The 16928-nt window shown below is 39.9% G+C and overlaps 1 protein-coding gene and 1 long non-coding RNA gene across 2 annotated transcripts in view; one reads left to right on the top strand and one right to left on the bottom strand.

Annotated features, from left to right (window-relative positions):
* Positions 1-2302: 2302 nt before the first annotated feature.
* On the top strand, positions 2303-11108 carry LOC113158034. The gene is made up of 3 exons (XR_003298549.1): positions 2303-2483; positions 9453-9534; positions 11027-11108. It is a non-coding gene; the product is annotated as an uncharacterized LOC113158034 (long non-coding RNA).
* Positions 10693-16928, bottom strand: part of adamts6 (ADAM metallopeptidase with thrombospondin type 1 motif, 6) — a 53711-nt gene continuing 47475 nt past the window's right edge. Inside the window, exons 24-25 of the mRNA XM_026353695.1 lie at positions 14950-15106; positions 10693-13269 (exon numbers count right to left, since the gene is read on the bottom strand). Coding sequence (XP_026209480.1) covers positions 13160-13269; positions 14950-15106 — 267 coding nt within the window. The 3' untranslated portion in view covers positions 10693-13159. The remainder of the gene's footprint in view (positions 13270-14949; positions 15107-16928) is intronic.

Genomic DNA, 16928 nt, shown 5'->3' with positions numbered 1-16928 from the left:
AGTGACTGCACTGTGATTCTAATCAGCAAATTGCTTCATTTCCCCTCCAAAATGAATCATTCAATAATGAACTGACAGCTCTTCGTGGGGGTGTTTAGTAAAGGCCAATTTAGCATCAGTGTTTCATGTGCCCCGGGCATCATCTGACAATATTTGGCTATTTTTTTAAAGCTGAGGGGGAAAAAAACGACGACCAAACTGAATATTGGCCACATCGTCCAGCTCAGGTCCACCCTGGAGCAGTGAGAGCTTGTAAAAAAGATTTAAACTAAAGACTTTACCTCACAGTGGTGGCTATGGGGGTAAATGATCTGCCACTGCCATGTGTGTGACCAGGAGCTGCGTTTGGCTAGCACTCTATTTTTTACTGCACTTCTGGGATTATGCTTAAATTTTCATATGGAACAGGAAGGAGAGTTAATATTACATTATGAGCCCAGCTCAGCCCGAGCTGCTGCAAATCTAAAACAGGTGATACAGTGATCTGACTGACTCCCTGTGCTTCTGGGTCCAGGTCAGGTTGAAATGTGCTACTGATACATAACTGAGAAATGCTGGATTTAGAGGGTAGGTTCACATTTTTTCAAGTCTGTGTGCATTTACTGTAACCATTCCTCCTGTTGGCTCAGGACAGGTTCTTCCATAGTTAATGTAAGTGATGGGGGGTAAACGCTGCACTTCCTGTTCTGTGTAGAAATACATTGTAAAATTCAGTGTGCTGTGTACATAGGCACATTCGGTACCATAAGTCTACAGAGGGAACCAGAGTGAAGGACGAGACATCGTAATTCCTCCCCAGCACCATGAGGAGAATATTTAATTGTCCCCAGTGTCACTGTGTCCAGCTCGGATCAGGAAACATCACTATTTGCTGCTGGTCGTTTAATGCCAGGGATGAGATGGGATGGTAATAACATTATCATGCTGCTCTACAATCAGCGTCTTCCTCTGCCCTTGTTGGTAAAGGCAAATTATAGAAATATATCCGACTAATCCTACTAGTCTCTGTGGAAAATTCTCTGTAATTTGATGAAAAACTAGTGGTTACACAAAAAACACATTTTCCATTTAACTTTAACCTCTAACATTTCACACCATCAGGGTTTTAAGTGGTGTTTTGTTGCTGTAACTCAGACAGTATGTTGGCCATGAATCCTCCCTCCGTGGCTAATTCCCCAAGGTGTGATGGAGAAGTGGAAGAAGGGAGCTCAATCGCCAAGCGAACATCCAAAGGAGCGGTATTGATGAGTTTGTGAGATCAAACAGACGGCTTGGACAGGCACGGCAGATTTTTGTGGTTGATGTTTGGTCATTCACGGACGTCAAAGGACACAGCAGAGAGTACACAGGTGTCTTCAATGTGTTTGAAGGAAGAGGTTTGATCTTACAACAACACGGACATGCACATATGGACGTTGAAACTAAAGAAGCTTTATCCTAATTTTTTGTATATTTTAAAGCAGTTTTAGACTAAATATATTATTTTTTGTCCAATATCTCATGAGCTTAGGATAAACTTGAAGACTTGACAGAACTTGAATGTTGTTTCCACTATTTCTTTTTTTTTTTTTTTTAATTTTTAAATAATAATTATTATTTAGTTTGTTTCTTTTGATGTGTGTGTGTGTGTGTGTGTGTGTGTGTGTGTGTGTGTGTGTGTGTGTGTGTGTGTGTGTGTGTGTGTGTGTGTGTGTGTGTGTTCTGGATCTGTCATCAGTTTATTATACCAATAAACCTTTGGCCAATTAAATGTCTCTCTATCACAAATATCTCAATTTTGAGCCAAAATAAAAATGTGGCAGTTAAGTGAGATAATTAAAATATTAAGGTAAATATCCGTCTAATATATTTAAGTAAACCACGGTTGGAGAAAGAAGACGTGAAGTAAACAGTTTGGAACCACGGTGCAGACATTCGGTCATGGAGCTGCTCGTTAGATTCTGTAGATTCACCGTAGATAAACTATCCAGAAGGACGTTTAAAAACGTTTATCTTGGTTTAGGTGATATTTTGAAATTAATTAGAAGTGTCTCTAACAATATGGATGAAAAGGTCTTTCCTTCAATGCACTTTAATTCATTTTTTCTTAACTCATTTAATAAGTAGCTAATATGTCCAAGCAGTCGTTAGGCCGCCATCTTTGTTTTGGACAGAGCCGCGACTTAGGAAACATGATTTTGATTATTTAGCAAACGTTTTATCATCCAGGTGGTTAAGAACAGTCTTTGGGGGGATTTAGAAACACCTTCGGAACAACAGCAAGTGTTTTAAATCATCTCTGTGGCGCTTTTAGACACCTCAGGTTACTTAAATGTAGAGAAACTAATCAAGGACACGTTATGCTAACGTTAGCTTAAACGAAGCTAACACAGCTGAGGACACTTTCCTACAACAAGATGTTTGTTTTTGGATTAAATCGTTTTCATATTCAAGTCCAAGATCGTGGAGTCAACCTGCAACATCTCTCCACAGATGATGACACGGTAAGTTAAATAATAAATCCTACTATTAGGCCCTGACTGTGAATATCACAGGGTTTTTAATGAGCACATGTTGTCAGTGTGTGTTAATACAAAAATCCTCTTTTTACACCAATTTAAGTTGAATTAATTAGTTTCTGTTTGTTTGCTGTCGTTTCTCCCACTAAAGGTTTGTTTTAGAGTAAAAGATGCAAGTTATCCTTTACTGTCAGGTCTGTATTTATGATCCTCTGGTCATGATGATAAAAAAGGTGAATTGTAAGTGTCTTTGTGTTTTTAAATTGTTAGAACAAGATAAAATAAATAGTTTTAAGCTCCTGTTTAAATGTTTTGTGCCTATTTGCCACTGTGTTTTATAAACATTTAGCCCGTTTAGTCCAGTGGTTTCCAATGTGGGAATTGGGCCTCACCAAATAGTAAAGATTCATAATATGAAGAATAGTGTTTCTAATGTTTATATAAATTAAATCTAAATAAAGAAATCATATTAATAATACAATGATGATACATGTTTGGCATTTGGCACATTACATTTGAAATGAAACACTCAACAGGTTAGCAAAGTGAAGACGTTGGATTTTGCTCCATTATTTATGAGCCTCTCAAAAAATTAAGGGTTTTAATTCCTCAGTGGTTAATTCCACACTTTAATTTAAGCCCCTTGAAGTAAAGCTGAAGGACTTGGCTCATTTTGATCGTTTCATTTCAGATTCATTCTGGAGGTGGACAGACGTTTTACCTGAACTAATGTCCCTGGTTATATTTCACAGCTGCTTCATGAGATTTATTTTTTTATATGTAGGCAAAGTCTTTCCTTTTTTGCATTGCATTTTTTCCTCTCTATGCACAATATTCTGCAAAGTCTAAATCTATTGTACTACATCAGAGCAAAATTAGCAGTAGCACCCGATGCAGATGATAACATAATACAAAGCGGTCGTTGTCTACAGTGCTGCTATGCCCTGTTGTTGCTCTTGTGTTTGTGGATTATAACTAAGGCGACTCAGACACACCTTATAAAGATGACATGTCAGTGCAGAGGTGCATGTCAGGAGCCAGAGAGATACCAGTCGTTGCTGTGTGATGCAGGCAGCTGCCTGAGTTTTGGGACATTAACAATAACACATTCATTCTTCTGCATCTTGCCAAATATGAGGTCCAAGCAAGGTCTGTCCACGGAATTACCAATACCACAGAAACTGGACGGGACTGGTCAGGAATGAATACTATTTCTCAGAAACTGAGCACACAGAAGAGAAATTAGTCTAAACAATAAATTAAGCCCAGAACTACAACTAGGACCAAGGTTAAACACAAAAAAACAAACCTCAGAAATACTTTACCTCAAACTGAAAGAATATTTAGCATTGAGTTACATGGAAGGCAGTTGTTATCCATCCTCCTATTTCCATTTAAGGTCTTGGTGAATGTATTCCATATTGTTTGAAAGATTATTAGAAAACGCAAGTATGATATTGAATTTTGGTGAGAGCAAACATGTATGGCTAGTAGAGGCAACAATGTGGTTTAGCTTTAATACAGTTACTGATGCCAACCAGTCATAGGAGCTATACAGAACGGGCGGTCATTGACGCATAGAGAAACAGTCTTCTGTTTGATTTAAAGGAACGGATTTATTCTGGGCCCTGGAAACATATATTTATAGAATCTGCTCCAGCAACCATACCGTCTCCTACAAGCCATGTTTTGGCCACCTCTACCAGAGGCATATTAATAACTGAATTTGGCTGTTATTACTACAGCTGATTTTTGCTGACGGCACGTCGTCTTCACTTGTGAGGCTGTGTTGTATTTTTAAGATGTTTTTGTCAGAGTGCCTTCAGAAGGGTTAGGGTTAGGTAAGGGTTAAGCAATGATGACTATTCTCACAAGGGTTATAGTGATGCACTCTGGTTCCCTTGGATATTTCTATGTGAAACAAAACTAGATTCGATTCAGAGCGAATGAACTATGTTGTGAAATTAGCAAAATTTACATTAATCTAGATATGGAATCATTTTTAATCTAACACCTTTATCAGACTTTGGTTTATGATCAAATAGCTGATTCTGTTTGATTTGTGCATTAAACCAGCTTGATGGAAATGCATGTGCAGTATGTTGTTGCAGTAAAGGTTTTTCAGATGGGTGAAGTGGAAATATAGGTGTATTATTTTTATTCCAATAAAATTAGAGCTCTTTTGTGCCATTGTGAGCAACAACACATGTAGAATGTAGCTCAAAGCACCATTAGGATGGTTTCAGGGTCTTAGTCTTGTATGTGAGTGCTTGACATTAACTTATCTCCTGGTCTAGATCACAAAAGGCACATTAGAGATGTCACATGTGAGGGCATAACTCTTCAGTTTCAGCTGAGTAGTTCCTGCAGATTCTGCTTTGTACAAATGGACGGCACTGATAGGCAGCGACTGAAGTGCCGACCTGAGCCTCAGGCAAAGTTCAGAACTGTTTTAACCAGTTCAGACAGTTCCTCTCTCATGACAGCGGCTTCCAGTGATACCACAAAGGTCAGAGGTCGGCTTTCTGCTGTGTAGGGTTACTGTAAGTCACGCAAGGTTGAGTCCTTAAATAGAAAAACCTTGATTATCAGATAATACTTGTATCATTTGTTAGTGAAACATCCTGCTGTGCTGGGTTCACTGTTTTTCATCAAGAGTACTCTTTCTGGCAGTTTGATGACATGCCTTAGTTGAAGCACCTGAACGAGTTTAATCACTTTCATACGTGGTACTTTTCAGGCCCTCTCATTTCCATTGTACCTTGGCTGTGCTGTAGTAGTCCTGTCCGAATCCCTTTTCTAATCTGCTTAATGAATCTGAAACCTTTCAAATCTTGTATTATGTAACTATTTAAGTGGGTTTTGTATGATGGAGAATGAACACATCTGTTATTTAAAATGTCCTTTTTTATTTTTTCTCTGTGAGGTAACAAACGTAGTTCAACAGTTTTGTGCAGAAGCAGATGTGGTGACATATTCTGTGTGTACTTTTGTCACTGTCTAAAGACAATCATTAACCCTGGCTTCTGTTAGTGGCTGTCATTCAAATATAATAATAAACAGGTCATATTTATCTTGTATTTTGACATAGAATGAGCAGAATTATGGTGACTTTTCAAAGAGATTTGATATTGATTTTATTGTAGTGTGACTTTAAAGCACAGTGGTATCTCTGATCTCATTAGTCCAACAGACTAGTCACTTTTTCAAATTGCTTGCACGCAGATTATTTTGTCTGTACAGGATAGGACAGTGGATATATTATATTAAGGACGTCTAACACACTCACACTATAAAATGACTTATTCATCCATAAAACACTTTGTTACCTTAGGACATAATTACAGTTACAAGCTACTAAAAGAACATTTTAAAGAGGGTTCACATCACAGGTTACTGTCAAACCGTCAGTGTGCCTCTACTGGATGTCCTCAGTATGTCCGTGTTCCTCGTCAAGAGTGAAGGACGTGTTGGCTATGAAACAGAGACAGAAGCAGCATTACTGAACAGAATTATAACCATGAGCCTTTCTGTACTTTGTCTACAGCACTATTATCATTTGTCCTCATTAGCTTGCTGTCATTCATTAGTTGTGGGCAGTTGGAGCAGAAAAGGCTGAATCCTGACATAATTCATTCTTGATGGATTTCGTAATGTTCTCCAGAGAGGATGTCCTTAAGCACACTGTGCATAGAGTGCGCTGTTCTAGAGCCCCATCTACCCAAATGATGACACGCACAACATTATTCAGTCTCATCCACCAAGCAAAAGCTCTTGGCTTAACTCCATTGGCCTAAGTGATTGGCTATTGATTTTTTATACACTTAATCCATTTACCTTCTCTCTTCCCTGCTGGCGGACGACATTAAAGGAACAAAGCCGCATCCCTTAAAGGTGACCCAGCTACCTGCTGAACCACAACCTACACACAGGCCCTCAAGAGTTAAGGACTCTATATGTCTTTGTTTACTTCTTAAGTAAGAAGATCTAATTTAAAATACCAGATATTTCCAACTATACTAAATAACTAAAAATGCTGCCAGTAAATGGAGCGTTTCTCAACAGTATGATGTGATATATATATATATATATATATATATATATATATATATATATATATATATATGTATTCTTACAAACTAATAGTTTCTACGCCACTGTCAAACTTCTTTGGCGTAGATTCAATGCAGGAGCATAAATCAAGCTTAATTTGGCTGCCTGTTCCTGCAATATCAAGATAAAGTCATAGTGTTTTGTCTGGGCTCAGTTCCACTAGTTATAGTATCTCAGTGCAATCTCTCAATCAGAATTTCTTTTTGAAAAAAATTAGCAAGTTTCTGGAGTTAACTTTATATATATTCTGAGTTTTGGTGGTGTTGCTGCAGAGCGATGCAGACACACCAGAACAAACACATATAAAAGCCTCAAACTTTAATTTAACATACTTGACTAGAAAAGTGGTGTGACTGGACACTTGGGGAGCTTAATAAGAAACACTTGTGTTGAAATGCAAAAAATCATGTGTATGCTTAGCATCTGAACACTTCACAGCTGATAACAGTGATAGTGCAGAGTCTTAGATACTGGAAGAAAACTGATTTAAAAGAGCTGCCTCTCACATTCTTGAAGGTGTTTAGTGAAAAACACATCCTCCTGGTATATGTGATGGGTGGCTGTTGCCCTCTCCTCTGCAGCCTTTGCCATTCAGGGCTTTGAAGTCGTCCATGGAAGTTCAGTCAAGGTCTCAGCTGTGGGAAAGAGCAGCAGGGCTTAACAAGACAGAGTCCAGTAGATAGCAGGTGCTGGAACCATGACCTTCCAGTCCCAGGCGAGCATTCCTCTCTGTCAGACCTCCCGAGTCCATGCGTGCATTGTCTCTAGCAACACCATCTGGAGCCATTTGTCCTGCTGCACTGTGTTCAAAGTGTCCGCAACACTTCAAGCACTCATCAATGACTCTGTAGTACCACGGCAACTTTGATTAAGAATGATAAACCCTTCAAGAGCTATGTTGTTCATCACCATGCTAATCCTCACACCTCCCACTTGGAGAATAGCCACTGTCTTGAAGTTTAAAGCTATGGTATGTCCTCAGGACCCCAGCCAAGATGGCGCAGGCCCTTAGATTTCACCACAGAGAGACTCAAACTTAAATGTGTCTGCAAATCTTTGAAGTTTCATACACTATGGAATATTTAGAATTGTTCTAACATGTCTTTAAGTACATTTTGTGCATGTTTTCATCATCGTCTCGTGGTGGGTTTTGCCTTATTGCTGGTGTATCTTGAACAGCTTTGTTTTGTCTTTCAGTTTGCTGATAATCAGCAGCAATGACTCTCACTCACTGTGAGTAGTTTCCAGAGAAGAGGAGAAACCTGTTCTCCATCCTCTCTGCGCCTCTTATCACAAGCAGCCCATGAGATCCGTGTCTCAGGGACACTGATGTGCTGGGAAATCACCTCGCCAGTCAAATCCTCATGGAGTATTTAAGGGAGACTAAAATCCCCTTAAATACTAACACTTTATAGTAAATTTATTCTAATAGAGCTACACTTACCCCATCATCCACTGTGTTGAAATTGGACCCACGCACTGTCAACCATTAGCACCCCATCTACACGGTGCTGACCTTGGAAGTGACAGAGAGCTGAAATTAGGGAATTTATCATAGCTCGTTAGCTGTGTTGCACAATTCATCATTGCACTAAAAGTAATCATCCTCTGTCAGAGTGTAAACCTCTTTACCACAGCGAAGTGGTTTTCAGAAAGTAATGACAAAGGACTCCATTGTACAAAAACCTTCTATCTAAAACTTGTCAGAGATAGAGACGATAGGACCCCATAGCTGAACTTTACGTAAAAATAATGTGACAACGTGTAACGTGAGTTCAATGACATCCAGACGAGAGTCAGTCGACATCATCTTGATTCCTGTGGAAACTTAAGCAGAGTGATTTCAATGCACAACATAAATGGATTTTGATGTTTTACTGTGTAAGTTTATGTACTGTATGACATGCAGTGACCTTTTTATGCCACAAATAGTTTACAAATAGTTCAATATAGTTTCATCAGTCCACACAATATTTTAATACTGGAGTGTCAATGTGCTCTTCACAAACTTCAGGCTGCAGCAGTGTTGTTTTTAGTAAACAGCAGCTTCCTTTGTGGTGTCCTGCCATAGACACCCTGCTAGTGCAGTGTTTTACCTACTGTGGACCCACGTTGACATCAGTTTGTAACCTTTTTCAGCTTTATGTAAATCATCAATTCTTAATCGTAGATCCTCTGAAAGCTGCTTTTGGCGAGGCATGGCTCTCATGAGCGTATTCTTCTTGTGCAGAGCAAACTCAAAAGGTTTGACTGTTTTTGTCAGTACAAGTAGCTCTAGTCCACACTTTATAACATCCTGATGTTCTGAGGTCACTATTGCAGGGATTCACATACTTTTTCCACAATAAAGACATGAAAGGTCAAAATCTTTTCTTGTGTTATTATTTTAGGCACATCATATTTGTAAATATTCTTGACTTAGATAAAAATCAGATCACGTTTTATGACAAATTAATGTAGAAAAGCACAAAATTCCAAAAGGTTCACATACTTTTTCTTGCCACTGTAAATAAACATGCTCAACACAACACACACCCTGAACTACAGCTTCTTTAGAGCCCAGTAAAAACTTGATTACTTTCATTGTTACATCATCTGGAGGCCTCTTTGCCATGTGTACATTCACTGTACCCAGTGGACATCTTACATTTCTCAGGAAAAACCTTCTGTTTGTATGTTTAGTCTACAATAAGTGATCGGCGACATATATGCGTATATAATCACATGCAAGTGTTTCGTGTAAAGCAGCCACCTCTCGGCTGTCAGGTCAACTGCAGATATGGGATCCCTGCACTTGAACTCCATCACCTTCTTTTTTTTTTTCCTCTCTTTGTCTCTCAGCTCTACAGGTTAGGATGTAATGTAATCACAGACCTCTGCAGATGGACCAGAGCGGGAGACAGAAGCCGGGCCAGACGTACAGGTATTTTAAACTGGTTACATTAGACCAAACAGGCCATTTGTCTCCTGCTGTAATTGGACACTGTGGATTAGAAGGAGACGGGAGTGTTTCCCAGCCAAGTGGGCTAGTTACTGTTTATTTGGAATTAATTACAAAAGAGAGCGGAAACCTTGCAGCTCCCTAAGAGCGAATCCAGACACTTGAAGCCGGGATGAGAGGAACGAGAGTACCATACAAACACTGTGGCAACAGAGCTGGGACAGTAGGGAAATGTATTTGAGATTGCTGATTATGTTTAAATCTCACATGATGCCACTGGCATGTTGGAGTGGGTGGCTTTAGGAAGTGTTCAGACACCCTCACTTTCATACTTTGTAGTGTTTAGATAGAATTAACGTGCACCCAATTTCACATGCTCACAAAGTTTAAAGATGTCTTGAAATTTTAGATTTTTTCACAATTAAAAAAACTAAACTACAATCTCTCATGTACACATCTGTGTGTCACACATGTTTAATTATCCTTGAGGTGTTTCTAGAAGTCTAGAGTGGTTAGACAGAACACATTTTTTCAGTTTCTCTGCTGAGTTGGCTTCAACTCTAAGCGCCATGTCCTGAAGGATGAATGCAGCCAAATACAGAGAAGTTCTTAAAAACCTGGCCGTGCACAACACTCGAGGGAGAGTTGGTGGTTCATCTTGTACACAGTATTAAACTAAGGGCCTTAATACTTCTGTAAATGAGAGATTTCAGTTTTTGATTTTTAATTAATTTTAAAAAATTGTATAAAACATTTACTCTGATTTACTCTGATGGACAGAAATTTAATTTTAAAATAACAACACAACACAACATGTGCATAAAGTGAAGGTTCCTGAATCCTTTATTAAGCCTGGAGAGGAGCAGAAGCTTTTAAAACTTCTCTGCCTCAGTCACCCTAACCTGACACAGGGAATGATTGGATATCTTCAGCAGTGGAAACGGGTTTCGTGGTTTGATGCCATTAGCCGTTCTCTTACTGTGGCGTTTTCCAGGAGTTAAGTGAAAGGACAAAAGCACATATCTCTGAATGTCTGTGAGGACAAAGCTTCCACCCTGGCACCAACATGTTGATCTCTTTTCTCAGACAGGGATCCTCGATTGATTAAAAAAAATGATTCTAATAACACTGAGTCCCGTTAAAAGCTGCTCTTTTTTATTGTATCTACTTTAAAAAAAATGTTGGTGAAGGGCTGTATCACTGCATTTTTTCACTATGCTAAATTTCATTTTCATGCAGTGAAATAAATGTACAAGTGAGACAACGCAATAAATTAGCATATAATTTACATTTGAAAAAAATTAGTAACAGTGTACCAACATTAATACTGAATATAAAATATACGCAACTAATCACATGATGCTTTTCATTTCTTTTGCACTTTAGGTACAGGTATAACCAATGTGACATTCAAACATCCAAGTTCACAGCAATGAGTACCAGTTTGATTGATTTCACTTCTCGTTTTCTGGAGGCTCCATGTCCCGCAGCCAGCAGATGAGTTAGTCCAGGCAGTTCCAAATGCTTCTCGGCATCCACTGTCCCTTTCCCTTTGCCTCAATCAAGGTGTGGTAACCAATAAAATCTGCTCGATACTGTCACACTGAAGGTGGCTACAAAAAAGTAGCAGCAGCAAAAATTAGAAATTAGTTGTTAACAGCTTCAATGAGATCCTTGCACAGTCCTACATTGTCTCTCTGGTTCCTCAGACTCTTCCTGTACCTCCGTAACAAGTCTGTGATGGAGACATTACATAGGTGTTCCCTTTCACAACCCCTAAGCCAGCAGAAATGTCGCCTGGAAAGGGATCAGTTACTGGGTGAGTGTCCATTTTGTTGGTAGCATAAGCAACAATACGCGGTTAACAATGAAACTTCCCAGTGTGAGGTATAAACAGATACAAAACAATAACATGACCAGCATTTAGCATCAGATTTTGACAAGGATAGTGTTTCATATTGTTTGGATCCAGCCTCATTTTTAAGCACACTGGAGAGGGTTGAATAGAAGCACCCACTTGATAGCACCAGAAGCCTGGGAAGGCCGTAACCCTCAGAGCGGAGCAGGAGGAAAAGAAGAGGTAAACACAGTACTCCATTGAATCAAAAAATCAAAAACAATAAAATCAAAGAGTGGAAAGCACCATTGAATTGGCTGTTTTTGTCTGTTTTTCTGAGGACAAAGACGATGAGAGGAAAGGGAAAGAGGACAAGGGGGTAACTTTATCTGGAGGGGGTGTCTGAAGTCCAGATAAGTGGTCTGGCAACAAAACCACAATGATGTGTGTGTGTGTGTGTGTGTGTATTTAGCTCAGGTCCCTTACTGAGAGGAATAGTTTGACATTTGGGAAATACACCTTCCTATCCTGCTGACTTTGTGTGAATGCAACATTCGACAAATTCAGGCTAACTGTTTCCCCCATTTCCAGTATTTATGCTAAGCTAAGCTAACTGCTCCCCTGGCTCTAGCTCTATAGTGAACATACAAACGTCAGTGGTATATTTTCCTCTAGCTCTCACCAAGAAAGCAAATACCGGTATTTGCCAAAATGTCAAACTGTCCCTTTAACTCTTATCAGAGAACCCGCTGTTTGAGAGAATATGCTCCTTCAGAATGAATCCTTCAATAGTGAAGTGAAAGCTCCTCACGGGGATGTCTCCTCATGTCAAGGCCAGTTTGGTAACTGTGTTTCATGTGGGCCAGGCACCGTTGGACAATATGCTTTGGACTAATGACTGACAAAGGGTTAATTGCAAGTTAGCAACTAAGGAAAAGAAACATGATTTAAAAAAATCCTCCTCATGCTTCTTTAGGTCCTGGAATTAAAATCATATATGGTATACACATCCTTACAGTATATAAGGGTTTAACGTATGTTACAGTATGTAATATTCTCATTCCAGCACAGAGACATTGAAAGTCAATCACATTACATTCCCTTCCATGACAGTAGGCTACTGACAAAAACATGACAATATCTCAGCTCTGTTTGGAGTAGTACAATAAATATACAGTACAGTGATGGGGTTTCTCTGTCGTATTTGAGCTTTAAATTGCCAAAGTATTTACACGGAAAAGTGCACCGAAGCCAAACGTCTGCCTGCCAATAGCGCCATCACGCTTGTGACGCTTTCAACTCTGATCCCGCTCTCTCTGTGAGGAGTCGTCTCCTCCTCCGTCGGTCCGTCTCCGGGGTACATCCTCTGTGAGCGATGTGTCCAGCACTTTGGATTCATAAAACAACAAACATGGAGAAAGACTAACAATGATATCAATAATTATTATTGTAATAAAAATAACATCACCAACAAATCATCTTGCGAGTTCCACTTCACAGAAGTGAAAATTAAAAAAAAAAAAAAAAAGTTTGTGTCAGCGTAATGAGCTGAGCAGTGGTTTGGATTCCACCGTGATGGAGGGCAAGAGGGTCAGATGTGATAAACAGGGGACTCCTTACTTTCTTCCACCGGTCCAGAGTTATTGTTCCCGTCTTCCCTGTCGTCTTTTCTCCCTTTCAGTGCTGTATCAGCCTCCCTCCACATTTGTTGCCTTTAGTTTTCCCCTCTCCACTTCTCTCTTGCTACGTTTTGCTCTTGTGCTCCAGAGGTCAGTGTCCCTGACAGGTCTTGCAGCACATCTGTCTGAAGTACGCTCGGCTGCAGAATTTGAACTTCAGCACCAGCGGGCAGTAGGCCACTTTGTTAACATCTTTGCATTCTGGAGGAAAAAAGGAGGAAGCTGTGTTAAAAAAAAATGTATATAAAAATTAATACAGGACTCAGCTTGTGCCTCTCATATAACTGCATTTTTTTATTATGCACACCAGGCTTGGAGGAATAAAATAAAATTTGTTTTATTTCTCTCACCTCTCTGCGGTCCTGTTTTATTGTGCTATATATGAATGCTGATACTACAGTATGTGTCATCTGTGTGACTAAGCCGGACTGTGTTGTTAAAGAGAGAGGATGTGACTGAGGAGACTTGACTCAGGTTAAATATAAGTAAATAAAAAGATTTAATAGCAGCGTAGATTTGAGTCACAACAGAAAGCAGCTGATTTGCTGGTGATATTTAAAAAGACAAAACGCGCTGTTCTGAATGCATTTTAAGGATCCTCAAAGAATAGTCTGTCTGTTGCCTACATCTGGAAATAACTATATTAAAACATCTGTTATATTAGTACAGAATTTGTATTAAGACATTAGCACTTACAATGTACACCGTGGTAATTTCTATATTATAAAACGCTAATTCTTGATCTTATTCATGTTTAGTTTATGGGGGTAAAATATCTCCTAGATAACTTCAAGTACATTTTGCTTTTTCTCTTCAATATTCAAACTAAATGATGACTGTTATGCTTTTAGTTTAGAGCAACCATATCTGTCATTTCTGCTGCTTCGATTAAGAAATACAGTTGTAACTTGGGAATCTTTTTTATTGTGCAACAAATGGAATATTTCTTTTCATCCAGCTGGTTAGAAAAGTCTTTCAGGATACTGCAAATTCCTTTAGAACAGCTGTAAGTAAGCCTGAGTTTTTCAAATACTCAGGCTAATTATTTTTTGGAAACTCATGATGTTTAGCACTGTGACTTAAATGGTAACACATGAGAGGCACAACCTGGGGCTAACCTGCTACGCAAGGGCTGGTGCATCTCCCTCAGGCCTCAAAATAATAAAACTCTGCAACTATACTTGGACGCAGAGACTAAGACTGAGACAGATCCTGGACTTGTTCACTAACTGGGCTGTCTGCCATCTCTACAATGCTCACTCATACACACACACACACACACACACAGCTTGCTGGGTGCTGGACAGGCAGTGCTCTAAATGCCTTATCACGATCAGAGTGTCTTCCCTTATTAGGCTTCGGCCCCTACCTTCACAGAGCCAAATGAAACGAGACATTGCCTCACTGCTGTCCGTAAAGGAACAATTAGCCTACAGCTAATCCCATTAGCCAGCCTGTAAACGCTGCTCACGTTTTCCATTCAGGCTAATCGAAAGGCCCTTCTCTATCCATCTGAATAGCCATCCATCATGTGTAAGTGTATATGGAGAGCTGAGCTGTTTCGATTTGACCAGGAGCCAACCTCACTGGAAAGATTAATGTAGCTGGCAAAGTGTAGGGAGTGTGTCGTCCAAGCATGTTTAGGTCATAGCAGAACAGTGAAGATGAAGATAGAGACACTTTATAACCTTTTCAATTGGGGCTGTGTGTGAAAGCAGTGCACATCCTGTAAAATAGATATTTAAATAAACCATCTGCTGTAGCATTTGAACTGAACAGAAACCTGCACATATTTAAAAACTGCAAGCTCGTTACACAACAAGTCGAGCAAGCGCCAGGTTCAGGTGTGTGCCTGCCAAACGATATGCTTCATCGACTTACCGTCTCCGTTAGCTATAGGGGTGGCATCACACTTGCTTTCACACTGCTGCATGGTGGTGGGTCGGAGGGACTCTGCACATTCGTTAGACGGCTGCCCGGTGTAAGACAGACACTGCACTGTCCTCATCTGCTGGCCCAGGCCGCACTGCGCCGAACACTGCAACAGAAAACATCAGAGTGAAATCTATCGTCTCTGCAAGAGTGTACATAGCGAGGGAGGTTTTATAAATGAGGACCATGTTTACTCTGTGACCCTGACTGCTGGGCTCCCTCATTCACCCAGACACACACTCAGCCATTCTGGGTAATCCCTGCGCATACACCGCACAACTTGATCCAATCAACCAATCATCGGGGCACGGAGGCAGCGAGCAGACAGAGGCAGTCAGAGTCACCTTCTCATTTGCCTGATTCAGCTGGCTGCTTGTCAGTGACCGTGTCTTCCAACTCCAGAATAACCACATCAACTGTGGTTCACAAGGTTTTTTATTCTCTCTGCAGTAAAACACATTTCTGTGTGTGTCTGAGGAGAGACAGAGAAACAGAAAGTTGTTTCTCCTGAGGAATTCTTTGTATATTAAGAGCTGATACTAAGCAGAAAGACTATTACTACAAAGTGGTTATAACACAAATACCCTTAGGGGCCAACTTATTAATGAACTCTAGATATTTCTAGAATGGAAACAATAACTTTCTTACTAACTTTCTTCATAACACTGCAATAGAACGATTTCCAAAAAATACAGGAAAGCTGTATCTACATTTACACCTGTTTAAACACAAGTAACAGGTGTAATGTGAATTAGAGAATGTAATGTTTTACATCTTCTATGCAGAGTCCGATACGGAGGACGCCCCATAGGTAAAAATGAGACAGCTGTTCAGTTTTGAGGGAACAAACAGCAGATTTCAGCGAACAATTATGCTGTTAGATGTGTAATACTATAGAAATGTAAACCTGGAAGTATGACCAGGGAGTTGGTGCTTAACTGTGCTGTGAGCTTTCACTAGTTTACTTTGATTTCAAGCAAATTTAAAAATGAGCAGTGGGTGCTTTTCTCTTTTCTATTAGTAGATTTAATAATGTTTCTTTGGATGGACATATCGGCGATATCCCCAGGAAGAGTGAGACTGATGTATCGTGTCTGTTTTTCGGATTTGAGTGATTCTCGAGGAGGAGTACAAATTTTGACTGCAGCAATCTGGCACAATCTCAGTGTCAGAGTCACCGCTGCTGCTGCAACTACCAGTTGTGCTGGTGAGCAGGTTAAATAAGCAGATGACTGAACTAACGAGAGGTTCAAGTCCAGGGACAAAACAAAACAAAACAAAACAAAAAACTTATAAAACATCAGTTTAGTGCACGGTGACACAATATTAACATTTTAGCGTGGCAGTTCGTTTGCTTAAGGACTCTATTACTACTTTTGTGTCCATAATTTTTCAATTGAATGTATTCCTCCCTGTTACTCTCTTATAGCATATGGTCTATATTAGCTAGATTTGATAAGAGAAGACAAAAACCTAATGAAAACATTCCATTACAACATTCACTGGACTTGCCTTGACCACCTAAGAAAAGAGCTGAAGACAAAATGTGCACCACATTTAGTTAGTATGCCAGTCGTAATAAAAACCCTGATTGGTTCTGTGGGCCCCTGTTAAAATCCTAAAAAGAACGATTACAAGATCAACTGGAGTAGGTGCCAGCACACCTTTAGCAAACCCCAAATCAGCCATCACGATGTGTACGTGTGTGTGATATGAGCCTGGTCCCCCCCCCCGCTGACGTAAGAACTACCTTTACGGCTTTGTCACTTTCAGTGATCCTCCGGCTGCCTCAGATCACTGAGCCAGCATGTCATCCCTTCCCAATTAGAGACTCTTTATTAGGGCTCACTTCCAGCCATGACAGATGGTGTATGTCAATGGTGCGACTTATGTGGGATTTGAACTGGTGACCTTTTGGCCTGGAAGAC

Source organism: Anabas testudineus, chromosome 12, assembly GCF_900324465.2.
Source record: "Anabas testudineus chromosome 12, fAnaTes1.2, whole genome shotgun sequence".
In the NCBI taxonomy this organism is placed as follows: domain Eukaryota; kingdom Metazoa; phylum Chordata; class Actinopteri; order Anabantiformes; family Anabantidae; genus Anabas; species Anabas testudineus.
This window is presented reverse-complemented; position numbering and strand designations above follow the sequence as displayed.